The 20,659-nt window shown below is 43.5% G+C and overlaps 1 protein-coding gene across 1 annotated transcript; it reads left to right on the forward strand. All coding sequences in view use genetic code 11, as the record gives it.

Moving 5' to 3' along the window:
* Positions 1-4,285: 4,285 nt before the first annotated feature.
* On the forward strand, positions 4,286-19,949 carry EGR_05603 (DNA-binding protein RFX2; the record flags this gene model as incomplete). The annotated part of the gene is made up of 19 exons (XM_024494852.1): positions 4,286-4,549; positions 4,705-4,915; positions 4,966-5,050; positions 5,327-5,655; positions 7,004-7,175; positions 7,417-7,556; positions 8,073-8,290; positions 8,368-8,592; positions 9,005-9,208; positions 9,955-10,376; positions 10,891-11,299; positions 11,592-12,039; positions 13,417-13,483; positions 13,552-13,786; positions 13,964-14,131; positions 15,966-16,357; positions 16,903-17,232; positions 18,929-19,160; positions 19,299-19,949. 19 exons carry the CDS (start codon positions 4,286-4,288, stop codon positions 19,947-19,949), a joined length of 5,202 nt encoding a protein of 1,733 aa, XP_024350772.1.
* Between the last annotated feature and the right edge of the window lie 710 nt (positions 19,950-20,659).

Here is a 20,659-nt window from a genome sequence, read left to right on the forward strand (position 1 = left end):
AACTAATACTAATTATTTAAACTTTAAAAGAACAAATTCTTCCTATGCATTTACAGAGCAATACATACACACCATAGAGTTGTGGAAAGACTTGGGTATTTTTTAAGAACAATTCGTAAAATCTCAAATTAAGAACAAGTGTAGGGGTTCCATTCATTCCTGAAGACGTAAAAAATCATCATTGTGGCAGAAGAGCTGAGGATTCTGACATGATTAAAAGGCATGTCACTAAAACGCAGCACAATCTGTGGAGACTTACATGCCTACATAATCAAATGCAGAGCAAAACGATCAAAGCATTTCATGGTCTCTTTCTTCTATTGAGTGTCGTCCCCGGGTGTTCTCCATGGTCAATCTACCGCGTCCTCCATCACAACAGAGTTGGTGCTGTAGAAAAATTGTCCAAAAGTCAGCCTTGCCAGTCATTCAACTTGCTTGAGACTACGATTATGCTTAATTCCAATGCCCTGGTAATTTCGTTGGGTCTAGAGTTTTTGTTTATAAACCGTATCTGAGATACAAAAGCGCGTTTCTATACAATGAGGCTCTCGCGTATGCCATCAGAAGGGCAGTGGTCTAGAAGCAGAATCATATGATGAAAGATGGGATTTAAAATGACTTCATGGGTTGGGTTTCCACGTCTTTGACTCCTTATCTCTTCGTTCTCCCTTCAGTTTTGTCAAACCATACATATAACTAACCAGGGTTCTGTTTGACTGACGGAGAGGTAGTGAAGCTATCGCACGTTCACTTGATTGACATCTTCATGTAGGTACCGTAGGCAGTTCTATAGTAGACTTTTTCGCGTGGTTCACCTCTACGGCTATTGTCACTTTATTTGCAATAGCACTTCCTCATAACACAGGTAAGTTCTGCAGTTTAAGCCATGTCCTGATTTTTTTTTGATTTCGAATGTTCTTCCAGACAGATTATTAGACTTCGCTAGTCTTGAAAAGGAGTCGAGTAAGAGTAGGCATCGTGCCTAGTTGTTGGTTGTTCCGTATCGAATTGATACACCTACGTGGTGGTTTTGTTCAGCCTTCATCAGGTAAGCAGATCTTTGTGAATAATTTCGTCTGCAATGCACCGCGCGCAAAGCGAGGGGTCCTGGGTTAGGGTAATTTTGCGTTCATTGGAAGTATAGGCTGCGGTTTAAGGTTGCTGTCAATATATTCATTTGGTTAACAGACGTCGGAGTACGAAGTTAATACTCATTTAAATTCAGCCAGTTATCAAGCAATATAAAACTGCTTTTTCCTGTCCCACATGAATAAAATAAAATTACAACTGCAATTTATTTATGTTTGTCATCATCAGGACACATTAGCGTAGCTTCAACGGCTTTCTCTTCCCCAGAGAGTTAAGTGTAGGCGCGACATTTTATCATTTCTTACATTAAAAGCTTGACTTATTTTATTAGTAACTCCACGTAATTCCTTACTAATATAAAGGATAGACTATTCTTCCGAGGTTTATGCGTCTATCCTTGGAGGAATCTATCACTGAAATCAAACGCATTGAACCAGTTCTGCGAGGTGCTTCTGCTTATGCAACTTCGAAGCCAACCTTGGGTTCGTAAAGCAGCGAACCTTCAGTCATGCCCCTCCTATTCGATCGACATTTGCAATTTGAGGGGCCAAAATAATGAATGGCACTTTGCAAGTTCCTCTAAGTGGTGACGACTCTTTGTGGAGAGCTGTATTGAAGCCGAAACATTCAACAGTAAATGTACCTGAGTTGTCGCCTGCAGTCAACTTGCGCTGTAAGTCTACTTGAGTGGACTGCTTTCAGGCTTTTGCTCTATATCCTTGGCACACACTCATGTACCCCAGAAATGAAATTTTTCTGTTTGGACACGCCTTATTTTTGCCTCCAGAGAAGATTTTTTTGAATCTCAGAGTACTGTTAGGCTTAATGTTAGGGTCTTGGCAGTAGACTTCTAAAATTTCTAGACTTGACAAGTATCAATAGTTAAATAAGGGGAATATGGATGGGGTCTGCGGTTATCCTGGACTAGCCACCCATCATTTACTATCGGTGGTTTATACCGCTAATTTGAATGTCATTTATCAGTTGCTTTAATGGCCACAAATTATATGACCTATGAGTAGGTCAATCAGAATCAGAATAATCTAAATTAACATTTTAAATATTAGCTTAGATAATTATGAATTCTTATTTACAATAGAGAGGCTCGCAATAACACTTACCTTTTAGCTGTGGAAACGTGTTGTCATACACGTGAACATCCTCGAGCACTATCAATTTATGGTGGCAGGCATCATCAAGACTATTAGTATAAGATACCCAGCACTTAGCAGGTAGAATTTTCCGAGAAGTGGAATGAATAGGCAATTTCACAGGAGATTGGGGTCTGCATGTTGAGGCTTAACCGCTTTCAACTTCGATTTATGAGGAATTAAACTGTATGACTTACAAAGCATGGGACGTTTTATTTGGATCGGATATGCCTAGCGCGCTTTGAGACTGCCCTGAAAAAGAAAGCAGACAAGACACACGGGCAGAATATATATTGCCAACGTAAGGAAAGACTGGTGACTACTAGGACGGCTTAGAGGCTATGCCGCTCAGCGGAAGTAAAAAGGCGAAACCTTACGTGTCCTGGAAACCGAAATGAAAAGTTAAACAAGCATTAAAAGCAATGCATAGCCCATCTTTCCATTTAAGCGTCGGCCTCGGAGCTCCCTTTAGTCAACGACTCCCGTTAGCCATCACATCAAAGTCGGTGGTGCACGAAAAGCAACCACGAGCCAATCGCGCCAGACGTCGAATGTCCATGCAACCGAAATGATACTTGACCTTTATGTCACAGATGACTCATGGTATTTCTACTTAATCCGAAGTTACGTCCTGTTTAGAATCGTATGGGGGGAAGGTGAATGTGCAGGCCATCGCATATTCCCATCGCTGGTGGTAAGGCCACTGGCCTACACGCAGTCATTTAATAAGGGTTGGGGTTTAAAATAGCTTCGTGGGAAGGAGATTTCGGGTCTGTTCCTCTTTGTCACTTTGATCTCAATTTAGTTCTGTTCTCTTCAGCTGGTAGAGAGGGGGAGGAGGTATGGCGTGTTCACTTTACTGTCATCTTCATATAGGTGTTGGGGCCAGCTCCGTAATGAGCTTTTCCAGAACGTCCACGGCCACAGTTGGCGTGGCCTCAGTCGCTGATAGCGTTCCTGCAGACCACGGGCCTGGGGTAGGTGTCGATAGCATATGACTGTTTCAGCCTTTTTGCTAGACTTCGTCTGCAGTATGTAACCCTCCTCTGTCAAATTAGGGCGAAAAATCCAGTCATGGGAATCAAGATACCTGTCCTTCTGCTGCCACCAATGCAACCCCCCAATACTTCCCTGTAGGCAAAGTTAGGCCTATTACCTAAATAGAATATGCATTGCCATTCTAGAGGAGGGCTGGTGAGCAAATGACTTGGTCTGGAAGTGCATTCGCGGAGCGTCAAGTGCCCTCGAAACCAAAAGAGACGAGTTAAACAAGCAAAGTATTACACACTTCTTGGTAATAAATCCAACAAGATTTACACATCTCTCCTTCAATTTTGTAAGAAATCAGTATAAATATACTTCATAGCATAAAATCCCACAATCAATGCCTTAGCAACTTCACACATACTGGTCCATGAAAGCATCCACATTCACACCAAAATCTATTCAACGAAGACAAGCGTTTGGTCAGGCTGAATGTCCCCCCCACCCTCTCTGTAATGCGTCATTCGGGTCGCATCGATCGTTGCCTGCGTTACGACGTCTGGATTCAAATTAAAACCATCGATTTCTTATTACAACATTTAATTAGTTAGATGACTAGCCTAGGCAGACTTGGTAATCATTGTTAGCCATAGCGACGCGAGAACAAGTTGCCGGTGATATGTAAGTGAGTGTGCAATGTCAAGTGGCATTTATTCCTACACACTTGACCGTTGTTTGAGTCATTTGGTCAATAGTTCCTTCAATGTGGATGTGGAGCTATCTCTTCATACTTCAAGAAATTTACTCACTCTATAGTCATAAATCATATGCTTAGAATTCCAAATTTTGCTACTGTGCTTGGAAGCAGGTGTCGATTCCAATCCCATTGAGTCCACTTCCCTCCTTAGGTTCTTACACGCAAGGTAATTTAGACACAATACGCATCACCTAATGCAAGTTTTTCCTTTTTACTAGGATATAATTGTCTGTGATGATAGCACTACAAAAGCTTTCTAGCAGGTGCTTTAAGTGGATGTTCATCTCCTTCCACCCTCATTCAGATGGCTCAACAGCCCTCGCAACCGCAGTCGCAGTCACAGACGTCTAGAATGGCAACGGCAACGGCGGCGGCAAGTAATGGCCTGACAACAGCAGTCAACGTGCCTGCGGCCGTGGTGGTGCCTGCTCAAAACTCCGCACTGGCCACAACGACGGTTGGGGGTGCTGCAGCTATGCTGACCCGAATGAACAATAACACCACCAATTTTGGTCAATACTACCTCCGTTTCCTACGACATCATTCCACTCGTGCGAGTCCTGTTACGGTAGGTCATTTTTGCTTGAGTTTCGGGAACCTTTTAGTTGCTGATTTTCGGTGAGATAGCTTTAAATACAAAATATTCGTTCATCTAGCAACGCTAGGTATAATTAAAAAGTATTTTGAAGGATGTTCAAACTGACCTACGCCTCCTTTTCAAAGGTGCAATGGCTCCTACAGAATTATGAGACAGCAGAGGGGGTAAGCCTACCACGGAGTGCCCTCTACTCGCACTATCTCAATCACTGTCTAGACTACTGGTTGGAGCCAATGAATCCTGCCTCGTTCGGCAAACTCATTCGTTCCGTCTTTGTCGGCCTTCGAACGCGTCGGCTAGGCACGCGGCAAGTCCCAGTTGTTCCATGTTTAAACGGTGAGAATTAGTGAAATTTAGGCCTAACCTCATTGCGGTGTTTTTCAGAGGAAATTCAAAATATCACTACTATGGTATACGGATAAAGCAGAACTCTAGTCTCAACACAATGAAAACAAACAGACCTTCAGGATGGTATGTAATGAAAGCAGTCTAGCTTTGGGATACTTAAAAACAGATATAGCTCGGTATACCTTCAGATCCTATTTTTTTGCATTCATTTAAACGTATTGGTTTGCAAAATACTTCATTTATGTTGGGTTAAAAAAATCTCATTTAAAAAACCACATAATTTGCTTTTCGGACTAAAAATAGGCAGGCGTACATGATTTAAGCATTGTTTCCTTTCAGAGCAGAATTTTAATGATGCTTGATTATTTGTTGTTTAAATCTTTGCATTAAACCCCATAGGCTTCAAAAGTACCCGGACTACTCATCTGGTTCAGTGGGAGGAAAGTCAGAGCCAGCCTCAGCAGCCTCTAATGTCTACACGTGCTACTCCAAGTTTCGTTCAATTCGAGCCAACACTACAGTTGGGTCAACAGCTGTGCCAGCAGTGCCCGTTGGATTTTCCAGACCGATGGAGACCACCTCGACTAGTTTTATCAAATCGGAGATGCCTGGACCAAGTTCCCCAGCGAGTGTCTATCGAACGTTGACAGCGCGCCCAACATCCGCCAGTCTCCCCACGATGGTGAAACCAAAGCTGACTGGCGTGTTCTACAAGGACGATACCTCGAGTAGTAGTTTTAGTGAATTGCCATTTATTTCAGTCTTTTTTGTCAAATAGCGAGTCTTGTTAAGCAGTAGTAAGCGAAGTCGCTGCACACTAATCGCTTGAAACGGTCAAGAGAGACCAGTAGTAGAAAAGATTACTGAGGTCTATTCAACACTGAGTTTGGTCGTAGCGGTAATGGCTAGGATCCCCGTTTGACGTGAATAGTGGCGAGTTGACATAATTTAATTGAAATCGTAGAATTTTAAATTATATTTTGGAAAATTTGGGCCTGAAGTTTTCGCCTGGCTAGTAAATCGTGTTACATGAGTTCGTTTCGAAGTGATCTTCGTGTTACTTAATAAGTGGAAACATCTCAATGAATGCTAATTTTTACACGTCGTTTGTCTATGAGAGGAAGGGACAGAGGAGGTTATTGTGTGTAATCAAGAAGCTTAGTGATTACGATGTTGGCATTGCTGAAGTTGTCTAAACATAGAAATTGATGCTTTAAGTTGACACGCTAGCTTTGATTTGTTCGAATCACTGGTATGAAGGAACATGTACCTTAAAATATTTTAACCTAGGGAGGAGTTTATTATTAGTAGTAATCATAAAATTGCTCTTAAAACTAAGAATGACTGTAGAATTCCAAACTAAACACCTATTTTTTGCTTCAAAATGGATTAGGGTGGACGAACTTTGAATACTTTCCATTGCATGATTAGTAATTTACCTTAGAAATGGATTATTACTTCACACAATCTAAATTCCGACAATAACTTATGATTAATAAAATTTTACTCTTTACTGAGTCGACTCTTAAAGATGTGCATAGTCACAGAAACGTTTTTACCTCAAAGTTTAGGGAATTTATGTTTCTAGAAAATTCTCAAATGCCCGCTTTTGCGTCGAATTCCCCCATTTTGAGGAATTTGTACCGCGCGCTACTGCTTGCTTTCCGGTTGGCAAATATTCTGTAAGGATGAGTTTTTGTGCCAAAATACTCTATTTGTCCTCGAAGCCACTTCAAAGTGCACACCTATGCGGGATTATGAAAACTCTGGTCTCTGATCCGGAGCCTATTTTATATCGTTCGCGTTGGGGTTGCAGTTAGCCCAGAGACCGGTCAATTCCCCAAGGGCCACTAGTCAGCACTAACTGGTATTGGCAAGCAGAGTAGTTGTAATTACCATAATTTCTTTGCTAGAGAGAAAGAAACACCAGTAAGTCTCATTCGACCTCGAAAATCTCTGTAGTCTAGTTGCTCCCTTCACAAGATCCCTGGAGGGGGAATTGCTTGGTCTTAAAAATTGGATCAGCGGAAGTAGACGCATGGTTGCACTCATAATTTCTTCGATTCTATCCTCCAGCCACAAAGCCAGAGGCCTCGGAGACGAGCGCTTCACTGTGGAGGCCGTGGGAGACGAGCAGTAGTGGTGGAGTGGGCGCGCAGAGGACCGTTTCACCCTGTCTCTATGACTGGCAGGGTAACGATAAACTCTCGACTGATCCAGACCTCTCTACCGGTGGAATGGAGAGTGGGTAGGTTCCTCTAGGACACTGTTGGAGGCCCTTCTTTGTGTCTTACTGTTCATTATCTTGAATGTATGTCATTCGTTGTAACGAAGATGCACCTTGGTGGCCTTATGACTTAAAATCTTGTAAAAATACTTTTGGTGATGCAATAATTACTTAATTATTTAAGACAAATGAGGCAGCAATTTAACCATGCAATGACTAATGGCGCTACACAAATCAGGCTACTTCATACCCTTTCCTTCAGTCCACTAACCTGTCTGACCGATCAGGGCGGCGAAAACGAAGATCGACTTTATTTTGGCTCTGGCAGCGATCAAAATTTTTCCTTTCCACGTCTCACTGACCTCTGCCAATTGGTGGGGATTGATTTGAGCCCTACATCTAGTGAGTTGCCACCACTCGTCATTTATCGCTTTCTTACACTTTATTCACTCTCGGTGTTATCTACTGGTGTGAAAATTTTAAATGGAACAGTTAAACATAGGAATGATTTATAAGTCAGTAGATGGGATTAATCCCTGACTAAACATACATTCACTTAAGCGTTTTTCTATTAAATTTTTTAAGTTCAATATTCTTTCTTGACACCAGCAGCGGATTCTGCCGTAAAGATGGTGAATATTCTCTTGAGTATAACAGCGTCCTTTTATATCAGCAATGCAAAAGCAATAACAATGGCTTGATGAGCAAATGAAGACAATGTTTGGGAGCCAATATATATCCGATCTCCCACTGAAGCATGTTTCACCTATAGAATAATTGTTAAGGGCGTAAAAGTTGGTGGATATCAAAGTAAGAAGGGCGCAGTTTGGAGAAAGTGAGGCCACGATAATTATGGCAGTCTACTTTTGATCTGAAATCGTCACAATGAGGTCATGGGGATTTTACGTTTCCTTCCAGCTTCCTTCCCCATGGATCTCTCAGTTGAGTCCTCAAACAGCGACTCAAACCGCATTGGTAAGGAGATAACAGAACGAGAAGCAATCTTACAATTCGTCAAACTCTACGAGCAGCACTGCGCCGAGGTCTATGAGGCCATTATCACACCACAGTTGGAGAAATTGCGCAACGTTTGGCAGAGATTCTGGAGTCCCAGTGACACCCTGTCTCGTGATCTAGTAAGTACCCATCCCCTTCCATCTACACGTTTTAAGCTTTTTTCATTTTTGCTCAACATCAAGTTGTGAGTTTACAGGGTCAAAGGGAGACTATCGGAAGCAATGGTGGTTGTGGTTGTGAGACTCGACTCAACAAAATGCAGCTTGCTCTCATCAATAGCAGGAAGTGCCTCTGTCAGTTTGTGGAGGTCGCGGATAGGGCGTTGTATCAGACTCTGTTGGAGATTATTATTGGAGATAGCCTCAAATCTATGCCACCGTCTCTGCTCCATACCGTGAGAGTAATGGTTAAACGAGTCCAGGTAAGTGACAGCTTTCAATACTGCAGTTGAACTAGGTTTTATATCAGTCTAAGGCACCGAACTCACTAGCAGGACAATGCTTGTATAGAGGATGTCGCCAGTCATGATTTTCATTGATACATCAAGCCACCTAGAATGCTTACTTATTTCCATGCTGCATAGTATTGTCGACCGCATTTTCGAAATTATTATAGTCATTGTTTCTCACTTCTTACAACTGTTACCGTACTCAATTTAAACTAGTCTGTAACAGACCTTGTTTCATTTCTTCATCACTAATACCATTATTATAACACAAATAGGACGTTCCCTACTAGAACTATAAAACTAAATAAACTCAAATTTGTTGTTGCTTTAAATAATCTCTCGCCGAAACCAACCCATCTACATTAAAGACTTTGTATCCACTCAGCATTGTCTGCGATCAGCAATTCGTCATCTGAGTCCGACACTGATCAACTGCAAACTAACCGCTATTAGCGGTTTCATTAAAGGGCTGCGTCGCGTCATCGGTCTGGCTCACCTCAGCCGAGCAGTGGCGCATGTCCTGAACACACCCGAGCGTCTTGAGCAGATGCGCGCGGACATCTGCAAGCTCGATCTAGAGAGCATTGAGGTGAGTTGTTTCTTCATGCCTTACTCAAACACTAACATCCATGTAATCAAGGCTAGAAGTAGGTTTATTACAGGCTCAGAAAAGAGCTTAGGTGGTTGCCCACTGGCATTCAGTTTCACAGCGCTCCTCCCCTTCTTTTGAACGTCATTGAGGTGGTCTTGATTCCGTTTCGATCAGTATGAGTTAGTCAAAAAGATTTACCTGCTACCATTCTGAGAATACCTTCAAATTTAGTCATGGTGATGCATTTTACAAGTTTTTGCAGATTCATTTGCCACGTTTTGAAGAGATTGTAAGCTACATGCCATCCTGAAGAATTCGGGATTGTGATATCTGTCACAACTACTCCCTGTTCCTGTTGCCTTGCTTCTGAGGGTCTTAAAGGACTTTGTAATGCACAGCAGATATCATCCTTGCATAACGAATTTGTGCACTATCTAGTCAGTGAAATCAAGGCTGCTGTTTGTCTAAAGCAGGTATTCCTATCAAGACTTCCAATTTAAAGTTCAATTTCTTCTTAGTCCTCTAAAGTATGCAAGCCTACAAATGGCTTTATTATTATCGCTAGTTGTGTAGTTTGAAGATTTTGCAAAAACCGCCTGGTACAAAGTGAAATGAATTGGCGATATTCCACTACCAAAGAAATTCGAATGCGTGAGCATAAAGAAACTAGCAAGAGCAGAGTTTCATCCCCGCACAGTCAAATGGATAAAAAGTAAATTAATGATCCTCATATTACATTAAAGGCGCAGGGCTCATGGGCTAGTGATTGTTTACCCTCGTGGACTCTCTTCACCGAACACAGCCTACTCGCCAATTTCGCAGTTCCAAGCATTGACGCCGCCTCCACGTTCTGCCGTGATGACTACGTCGCCTCTTTTTCCCACCTGCGCTACCGCAAGTCCTCCTCTCCCGGGGCTGTCGGTGCTGCCGCCACCTGCGTTGGTGGGGCGATGCAATCAGAGGGCGTCTTTGAAACTGCTGGATGCCCCTTCACAATGGTGCAGCTGCACGCAGAGCTGCAACATCTACTGGCAGCAAACGCTCCGCTTACCTGCTGGGTGGCCTGGCTCGATCGTGTGGTGCTGCGTGGACTGGCTGGGCGGGTGTCGGGGCCGAAACGGGCCAATGCAGCAAGACAGTTGATGCTGGTGTGGAACTACTATAGGTGAGTGGTTGTCCTTCCACGCAGTGCTTTGTGAAGATGATGAACTTTGTAGTAAAATAACCCTATTTATACATCGTCTAAGCTATGGCTGTCAAATTATTACGTTTTGAATAACTCATCCTGCTGCACGAAACTTATGTATAGAATAATAACAAGATAACTGGTTACTATCATCTGTAATACTGTCTGGTTCAGCGGCAGCGGTTTCGTCTCATTTATACTCATGACAAGGGCAAACAAGAACCGCAAGGTACGCCAATCAAGTACGAAACAGCATTCATTTGATGTCTGGGCTTCGATTTGGACGGGCATTACAAGCCTAAAAATTACAGAGAGGTGAACAACCGATCCTACAGAGAAGCAATGGTAACACCAACACCATTTTGGCGACCAAATGCGGGAAAAATGCATCCCTCTGAAGCAACAATTAATTAAGCAAGAGTAAATTGAGAAGGCGATGCAAAAAAAGCCCAGACAGCATAAAAAGGCAATCGTTATTTTTATTAATTTACAGCTCCCTACTGATACGAGAATTGACGCTTCGCTCAGCCCTCAGTTTCGGCAGTTGTTACCTCCTGCGAATGCTCTGCGACGAGTACCTCAGTTTCCGGCTGGAGCAGGTTGCCGCATCGCCTTTGCTGACGATCTTTTCACGGTGGAACACCTCGGCGCCGCATGCGCCAGAGGGGTGCGTCTGTTTTGACGCTGCTCCTGCCAATACCTCCACTTCCACAATGACCGCAACGGCAGTGACGACACCAACGACGGTGATGGTGGTCAATGAAGGAGATGCTGCCGCAACCCTCCTCACTACCTTTAACAGCATGGATGAGGAACGTGAGCCCATGGCCGACATAAGCGCTAACGGGGGCAGGGATACGGATAACGCATCTCCATGGGAGCAGTCTGTGTCGAATACCTTTGTAAGCATAACAATGAAAGGAGAAGAGCCGGAATTCACGACTACACCTTAAAGCGATTGAGGGATATTTGAATTAATATGTGTTCATAAAGGCATTATTTTAGTGAGTTCTTCTAGATTGGAAATGTGATTCCACTTTTAATTTTGGCTGTTATGACGAGAGTCAGGCATTATTCTCAAAACCCCTCTTAAACTATTGCGGGGAAGGTATAAAATGGGATTCCGGGGGGGGGGGGAGGGGGAGTTTGAGAAATACCTTCACTACAGTAAGCCTACTTTCTTTTGTCCTTTAGTATAGTTGTTTCGACGGCACCCAGACAGTAGCGGATTCCCTGATGCTCGCACCCTCCACCGGTCTGGGAGCTGAACTTTGGTCGACGGTTCCTTTCGGTGGTGGTGATATGCTTCCGCCTTCGGCATTCTCCGCCATTACTGGTCCACCATTTGCCGAAGAGTTGATAGCTGCCACCAACACCTCAATTACAGCTGCCACTACGCCCACGTCTCCGCCACCGCCTTCTGTCTCACCGCAAATGAGCATGGTTCCGGTCTTTCCTGACCAATTCCTCTCCGCTTCGCCGCCGCCGCCACAGCTGGTGCAGCACTCCACAAAGGGGACGGAGGTAGGAAGCAGGAAGGCGCCTTCAATGAGATCTGGCTGCGAAAAGGATTCGGGAGATTCCGGTGTGATAGCAGCTGGAACCGCTCTGAAGGTAGACCTCAAACGACTATTTGTTTACCGTACTTAATTCAAGAAGACTATCGCAAATGCGGTTACGCTAGAAACGAATTTTTCAGTGAAAATTTGTGTAAGTGTAAATTATTCAGGGGAATTCCGTGGGTATAACCCCTACATTATCTATGTTTCAAGTTAGAATAACGTATATCTCGGTAACCAGTGTTGGCAGTAAATAATTCATCTTCCTAGATAAACCGCAAATCCGTTCGTGTCACCATTGGCAAAGAGGAGCCGCCTGATTAAATAAACTTTCCCCATGGATGCTTTTTTGATTTTATTATTTGCTGTTAGCTTTGAATATGTACTGAATAAAGTTGCAATTTTGAGGACTCGATTCTGTTTTACTAAAGTTATGTGTACAAGGATAAACGAGCAAACACACAAAAAGAGGGGCTTTGTTATTTAATAGGTCGGTTGGCAGTAGTGGCGACTGTTTAACTACGTGAGCTCTTCACTCTATGTGAGGTGTACTTCGCCCCCGTGCTATGGCCTTTGAGCCGGGCTAGTGCCCTAAAACATTTCTATCGTATCAATGTGTGTTCTTCCCCATCATTTCGATGCGCTGCAACTCAAGCGAAGACTTGGGTCGCAACGTCGGCGGAGGCGGTGAAGGGATTGTACAAAATAATCTAAGTGGTGTACGGAGAACCAGAGTCCACCTACTCGGGGATGGATCATGCACCCTTGGTCACGGGGTAAAAGCGATTTCTCCAATTAATACCCAAAAGATGTATTCAAACAAATGGGCATTAAAGGAATAGAAAGCAGGTGATTGTGGGATAACTAATCAGGATAATGGAAGTGAGTGAGAAGACGATAAAATTTCATCATACCTTTACAATTAAGAGGCCAAGAGTCACTGTGCCTTAAGTCATAAAACTAACATTGAAAACCGCAAGGTATAAGAAATGTAGGAAAAATGGATTATGGATAATTAAGAACTAGATGCAAAGTTGAATTTACTATTTGTTTACAGTGAAAACTCCTGACCTTTAGGCTAGCTACAAAGTCGCTGCTTGGAATTCTGAACTTACTGCTTATAATCAAGCAAATTTTTACTTTAACAGGGGTTTTGAGGTCAAATTTGTTTAGCCTAATTGTTAGGCTCAACAAGTTTTCGCATAAAAACATTAGCCAATAGTTTTGCAGATTGGGTGTGCATTGCGTTACCGAACTCACCATTTCCGCGTAATGCGTGGTTCATCTGGGAGAAACCCACTTATCTTTCTGATTCATTACTTAATCTACACGGCTATTGCTTACGTCACGTTTGTACTCTTTGGTGCACCCGTCCTTTCGTAGGTGTCCTTTTTTGCATTTCCCTCATAGTGAACAATTGGAAACACTGTCTTTGTCCCTGTTGTTTGCTTTCCTCTCAGGGGCTCCTTATTTATTTAATTTTTTGCCGACAACTGAAAGGATTGGCACCGTTTTGTGGACTCCCAGGTAAGCGGGCTCATGTGTATTTCCATACATACTTGACGCAGTTTTTTACCCTGTCTGTTTATTTCCAGTACAAAAGCGGAACGCTTCGCGTGTTGTAGTTTCTGGTGTACTCTTATGGGTACATGGTCTTCAGCTTTCTTCCTTGTTCTTGATTGGGACCGTCCGTGGCAAGCCTGGCCCATACCCTGTGTTGCTGGCTCTCTTTTTGGCTTCATTGTTGGATTTGGCATATACCTCTTGTTTCCTTTCAAAGGTCCTCCTTGTATCAGCCTTCTTCATCAGGCCTTAGATTCCGCTGACCAGGTTAAGATCCGTTTCGAGTAGACCATCACTTCCTTTCTTTTGCTTTCAATATAAGCGTTTGAATGAAAGTTGTTTTGCTTTTGCTGCTCGCTTTGGCTTGATGTAGACTGCTGCGTAATTTGAACTAGTGGCGCCCCTGATGATGGTGACATTAAGGCACTTTTTTTCTTTTATTAGTCCCGAGACGACTTGTTAGATCGTTGTCTGGTCTTTTTGTCCACCTATTCTTGGGTGTACTCCTTCAAGTGGACCGAGCTGTTCTCGCGTCCAGATCTCGATCTCGTCAGCACCTGTCCTAAGGAATGGGTCGATGTTTTATCGAAGTGTAACATCACAGATCTCCAGGTAGCTTCTTTTTATCTGGTGTATTTTCAATAGAGTAAATTCTGTCGGTTTGCCCAAATTGTTGCAACCGCTGCTGGATAAATTATCGAAAATCCTACGTATGTGGTAGCGCGGTTCCGATTTAACAAATCCCTTTACGCACTGTATCAAGTTACTTTATAGCTGAACTTGGGACCTAGTTTTACATTTACCTTGGCATGGAAACTTCGCATCTAGTGCAGACACCGAAAGTTTTTAAGGCTTCTTTATGGACCTAAATACACAAGATTAATTGAACTGGTATTGATGCAGTTCCGATGCCACTACATTTGGCGGTCATGAGGGTGGAAATAGTGCTCCTCTTTTACTTTTAAAAATTCCATGCAGTGACTGAAATGAGGCTTTACGTGCTTGTCTTCTGAATGTTTTATTTGTGGGCAGCTGTCGTGATATCTGCGTATTTGTGGTGCCCAAACTGATAAAACCTGTCTGAAAAATGCCAGTTGTATCATGATTTTGATGAGTTAAACAAATAGAACCATATCTTTTCTAAAAAGTCGATGAATTGAATAATTTGGTGGTGCTGGTGCAGTGAAAAGGAGCTCTTGTGATGGTGAACTAATTCAGACTTAACATTGCACATTTTCGATGAAAAATGGGATACTCTTCTAAGTTACGAAAGCCAGTATCTGTGGATGCTCACTCAGTCTTGGGTTCACCGTTTTTTGGACTATGACAACTGGAAAGGCTTGCTTTTCTCAAATTGCCATTACATTCGATGTGCCATGGACATTGAAACCCACCCTGAAACGAAATTACCGTCTTCTTGATTCTCGTCGTTTAAACCAAAGACGGCTTCAACTCTCGCTTGAAGCGTTTACGTATTAACAAGTACTTTTACCAACATTTCCCCAACTAGCGAAGCACAACAGGCCTCATCCTGAAAGGTGAAGCCTTGGAACCTACAACGCTGTGAAATATTTACATCTCTTTTCTAAAGATCGCCATTTTTGGCGACTATGCTGATGAAGATGATGCCTCTTCATAATCGCTCTTTCTTTGGAAGCTTTTGTAGTGGGATTGAGAAGAGAGCTGTTACCGGATAGAGCACAGATTTATTGCTATTTATTCATTTATTGGAATCCTCCTCCGTAGGTTGTCGTACCCTTTATACCAGCGCTATTTTCACAACGCCAAGATTTGTATAAAAGATTAGCGTTATTTTCTCTTTTCATTGATTGAATTAAGGGCATATAACTTCTCTAGCAAATCACTCGCCGCTAGATTACTGTACACACCAGCATTGTTGCTTTGGTTTTACCACTTATACTGAAGTGACAGATCTGTTTGTTGTAGCCGCTTTCCCATTGTATTTTCGTTAAAACATCAATTTAAAAGGGAAAGAATTTCGTGTTTAAGGTGTCGCTTTTTTCTCCGTGACCGAAGTAGTGAAAAATGTGCCTAATAGGTGAACCATGGTGACGATTAGGGTAGCTAATATCATACTGGGTGAATTTATCCTAGACTGTAATTTCAAACGCGAGTTTTGATCAAAACCGATTATTTAAAAAGCGAGGCTCATAGAATCTAGGTGGATGAAAAGCACTATCGGAACATCTTACTCGCCTTTTATTTGACTAACGCCATATAAAGGCGAGCATGATAAGCTTCAACTTTTAGGCTGCCAAACGGAGAAAAATTGTATGAAAAACTCGCTTGCTCTTTATGTAGCCCATAATCCGGCTTTTATACGGATTTTTTGTAGCTGAACTCACCTTTTCCCTGTAATTGTCAAGCATCTGCGAAGCTACATCATTCCTTCTAATTTACGCACTTTCGAATTCCTTATCACCAGGAGTTTGCTGTCGGTGGCAGTGCCCCCGCTGCCTGGCCTGAGTCTCTCAAATCCTTCGCGGAGCAGTGTGCAACCTTGACACAGGAGCTCATCCAATCGGCCACCTTCACACCCCCCACAACGTCTGTAACACCTCAAACTCCTTCTCAAGGGATCTTATGCCTCAATGCACCTGCTGGTCATATCTTCTACCAGTGTCACTTCATGAGAACGGCGTCACGCAAGGTGAAACCCAAGAAGCACCACGAGGTTGAGATTATGTCGGCGTTTCTCTGTGATCTTCTGCAGAACTCACTGCTGCTCTCAAGTACCCCACTTGATTGGGTTTCCAAGACTGGCTCAAATAGAGAGGTCACCTTTCAGACCGCTCCCTTTGAAGGTGGGATCATTGTGTGAGAGAGTAGGGAATGTCATCTGCATTCTTTAAGCAGCAGCAAGCGAATAGTTATGGAAGTATTCTTGAAATGTATCCACATTCTTTGGAATATAGCCTTACTACTTAGGCACTCATCTAGTGTGCATCTATTACTAAACGTAAGGTCGTCGCTTCATTTAAGCTTTTTTGGAGCCTCTACAAATAATACTCTGCTGTTTTTGCGAATTGGTTTTAGGGGTCTCTTGCTTATTCGCGGTCGTAATTAGACGCTCTGAATGCTAAACATTGAAACTTGTCAGTCCTTTCGTAGACGACTCTGTAAGACTTAACTTGATTCTCTTGCTGAGCACGGATACGAACTGAGATTCGCTTGTGCTTTCACGCATCTTTTGTTTATGCCAAAAAGATTTGATGTCCAAAGTAATGGAATATCCCCACCATCTGGGGCTGTAGCACTTTAAGAAGTGTCATGTGACTAGCCAGTAAAATTTATCGTTTCACTGAACACATAAATGGATGAAAATGGATTTTCATTTCCCCAACAACCACATTGTTAAACAGGATGAACAAGGTACAAAGTAGACAACTGCAGGTCGTGCATTGCCTACCACTTCTAGGACCACAGGACTCCCGGGACTACCTTTCAGTTAATCTACCAACATCCGCTTCTATGCTAGTCGATTTGGGCTCTGGTTTGGGGCATCTGCCACGACGAGTGCTGCAACGCCTTGACCTCATGTCGTTAAGGCCGCTTGTCGTTGCCGTGGAATCCAATGCAATGTTACACGACACTGCACTACAGATGGAGGCGAAGGAGCCACATCCTGGAAGGCGCCTCATTCGGCTATTTGCTCATGTGGAGAAAGACGAAGTTTGCCTATTTAAAGAGAAGTGAGTATCTGGCGAATTTTGTTTTGACGGTGTCCCAATTAGTTCATTGTCCCACCATCCGAATTGGAATTGGTTCGCTAACATTGTGTTTCAGATATTCTTATAACCGTTGTGAGGTTATGAGTTTGGGAGAACCTTTAATATATATGTGTATAACATGAAGATAGCTTTGTGATGCCAGCATAGTAGTTTAATCACAGGATGTTGAAAGACCCGCATAATCTGATATCCAGTTAAGTCATATTCTACACGAATACAATGTTATAATCTAGAGAGACTTTTCTGAGGGTGGAAGAAGACACAATATAACCACAGAGTGCGTTTTCGACATGCAGGAGCAACTGAGGCTACTGGCATGATTCGGAGGCCAGGACGTCCGAGGAAGGTACAATGGCGGAGCCCCTGATTGGTCTGTTACTAAAACCGAGGGTTAACCAAACAATTAAAACATTGCATAGGCCCTCTCCTCTTTTAAGCGTCGTCCTCGGCGCTTTCCTTGGTCATTCCCCCGCCTCAGCCACCACAGAATAATCGGGGCTGCCAGAAAAACACTCATGAGCCATCTGTGCCAGTCATCGAATTCCTATGGCTTGACCACAGCGCTACTGACCCCTCTTGACAATTCTACTGGATCTGGAGTTTCATTCTGTATGAAAACTATATCGGTAGGACGAGGGAATGTGCCAGCCATCACATCTGTCCATTGCTAGTCGTAGAAGTACTGGCCTAAAAGCGGAGCCATATAACAAAGGCTAGGGTTTAACATAGTTTCGTGGAAGCAGTTTCGCGTCTGCTCCTCTTTGAACCCTTTCTCGCTTTAGTGCTGCCCAGCTATATTCATCTGGTTTCTACCCATCCAGTGGAAAAGTGGAGATATACTGTGTTCACATAATTAATATTTTCGTGCAGATACGGTAGACAGCTGCGTAACCAACTTGTCTAGTTGGTTTACGACCACGCCTAGTGTTGCTGCAAGCACGGCACCGAGGTAGTTGTGGAAGGTGAACAACATTTGGGGACTTCCTGCTAGGGGTCACCACGTATTCTTCAACCCGCAGCACATGAACTTCTTCCATCACACTGTTTGCCATCCGGCAGTTGAAAGCAGGGTAGATGTCCTTTAAGATCGGGTTTGTTTTCCGTTGCCACCAATGTAGCGCCCCAAGACTTCCCTGAAGGTAAAAGAAGCCAGTAACCAGGCGTAGCATATTTCATTGCCATAACCGAGAGTTAAACAAGGAATTAATGTATTGCAATATTTTTCGTAATTAGGAGCTTTGAATCAGATTTTCTACTCGTGTGGGTCTGAAAGCATTGATACCTGAAACTGTAGCTGAATTTTTCACTTTGGATCCACATACATCAAAGTGTAGATATTAGTTTCCTATTAATTGTCGGTTGATCTTGTTGGCAGAATCAGGAAAGAGCTCCTCACTTTTACCGATGAAAGCAGAACACCCTTATTTGTCCACTAGTGAAAAGGACAAACAGACATTTTTTCCTATTAGCTCCCAACTAACGGCAAACCTGAAGGAGACTATAACCTCTCAGTCATTGCCCAGTGCAATATGAATGAAATTCATTGTCTTGAATTTAAGCTTGGTCCACTCAGTGAATTGGCTTTATTTACTAAAATAAACCCCTATATTCCTCATTTTAGCTTAATTGTTTGCCTCTCATTCTTTTGCGTTTGTAGACTCTTTGCGGCATTGAAGGAGCAAGAGGAGGAGGAGGGGGAGAGGAAAGGAGAGATAAGCTATCTGCTCTGCGGTCTTCACTGCTGCGGTGACCTGAGCGAAGCGGCGCTAAAGATCTTCCACGTCGATCCGTGTGCTCATGCTATCGTTCTCGTGGGTTGTTGCTACCACAAAATGACCACTCAGACGGATGATGTTCAGGAGGCCATAGAGGAAGAGCAAGTTTTCACAGTAAGAATCGGTGTTCTTATCGCTCAGTTGGATAGTCACTTAAAATTAGACTTAGTTAAAGTCACTGATTGCCCAAATCTACAATACTTGGCGCAGGTCTCAATCAAATAGCGTTTTTGCAACCCCTCGTCTCCCCAGTTCCCTCTCAGTCCCCAGCTACGTGCCGCATTCCAGCGATGTTCAGATGCAGGATCAGTGATAGCAGAGAAGTTAAAAGCGACAGTAGCCCTTCGTCTAGCTTGTCAGTGGTCGCCGCAGCAGTGGTCACAATGGAGCCCAAGGGAGGTCTATGACCACCGCGTTCGCGTCTTCGTCCGTTCCCTTCTTGGGGTACACCTGAACCCCGCTTCTGCCCCTGCCACCAACATCGCCATTCTCAAACGAGTTGCCCGCTATCCAGCCATCTGCTCTCTGCCGTCCAACACTTGTCTCACTTCAGTGCGTCAACCACTGCCCAAACTTACCAGTCACTGGCATGCTCTTCAGTCCGTTGCTGCCTCCGCCACTGGTGAAGCTGTTGGTGCTGCTGCTATCAACGCTACGGAGCTCACCCAACTGGCTACTGCTAAAGAGGAGGTATGGCATCTCCTACCTGGTCTCACGGCACTGCAACAACTTGTCCAGCCCCTAATAGAGGCTTTCATTTTGGCTGATCGTTTGTGGAGCTTGAAGACGGCTCCAAATGTACGATTTGCTACGCTTGTGCGTCTCTTTGACCCCAAACTATCGCCTCGATGCATGGCTCTTGTGGCTGTAAAGAACACTTTGGACACTATTTTACCCTCATAACGATTGTCTTGGAATACAAGCACTCTTATTTAGCATAAATCAGAAGGATAATCAAAATGAGCCAAGTGACTAGCTAATTTCTTTCTGTGATGACTTAATGAATCGTTTTGTTAGAAGATCCGGGTCCCTGTGGCGCTGGAGTTATCTCAGAAGACCTTAAAAGGCATACGAATCCCGAGTCATTGGTGTACTGAGGGGTTGGGCGAACAGTAACGAGCAGGGGCACTTGCTACCCCCTGTCTTCCTCAGGAGGTCCTTCACCCATCTTCCATTATGTCAATACTGAGATCGAGGCAGCTCCCCAAATTTATGCGGCGTAGGTAGATCCCCAGGGCACATTCATGAAATTCGAGTCGCCGGAGGTTCAAACCTGCGTTCTCGAGCACAAATGCCCAGGGCATACCTCAGTCCCCTTAGCATCTCCAGCGCTTCTCATTGTCAACAAATTGGTCATCATACTTAGGCGCATCAGCCTCATTCACAAGATGGAGATGAACACTCATAATTGTTAAGAGGCTTTTATTTGTAAAGATAGTTCTAACTGAAAGCTGTATTTTATGAATTCTCTTACTATGTTTTGGTGAAGGTTGGGTCGTATTTTTTTAGCAAGTGCATTTGATTTCCCAATCGCTTTCGTGAGAACAACTGCATGACAGTACTATGAAGTCGCCTCCCGTATTCAACCCTCCTTTTTATTCCGTGGCCGGACA

This window comes from Echinococcus granulosus, assembly GCF_000524195.1.
Source record: "Echinococcus granulosus chromosome Unknown EG_S00042, whole genome shotgun sequence".
Lineage (NCBI taxonomy): Eukaryota > Metazoa > Platyhelminthes > Cestoda > Cyclophyllidea > Taeniidae > Echinococcus > Echinococcus granulosus.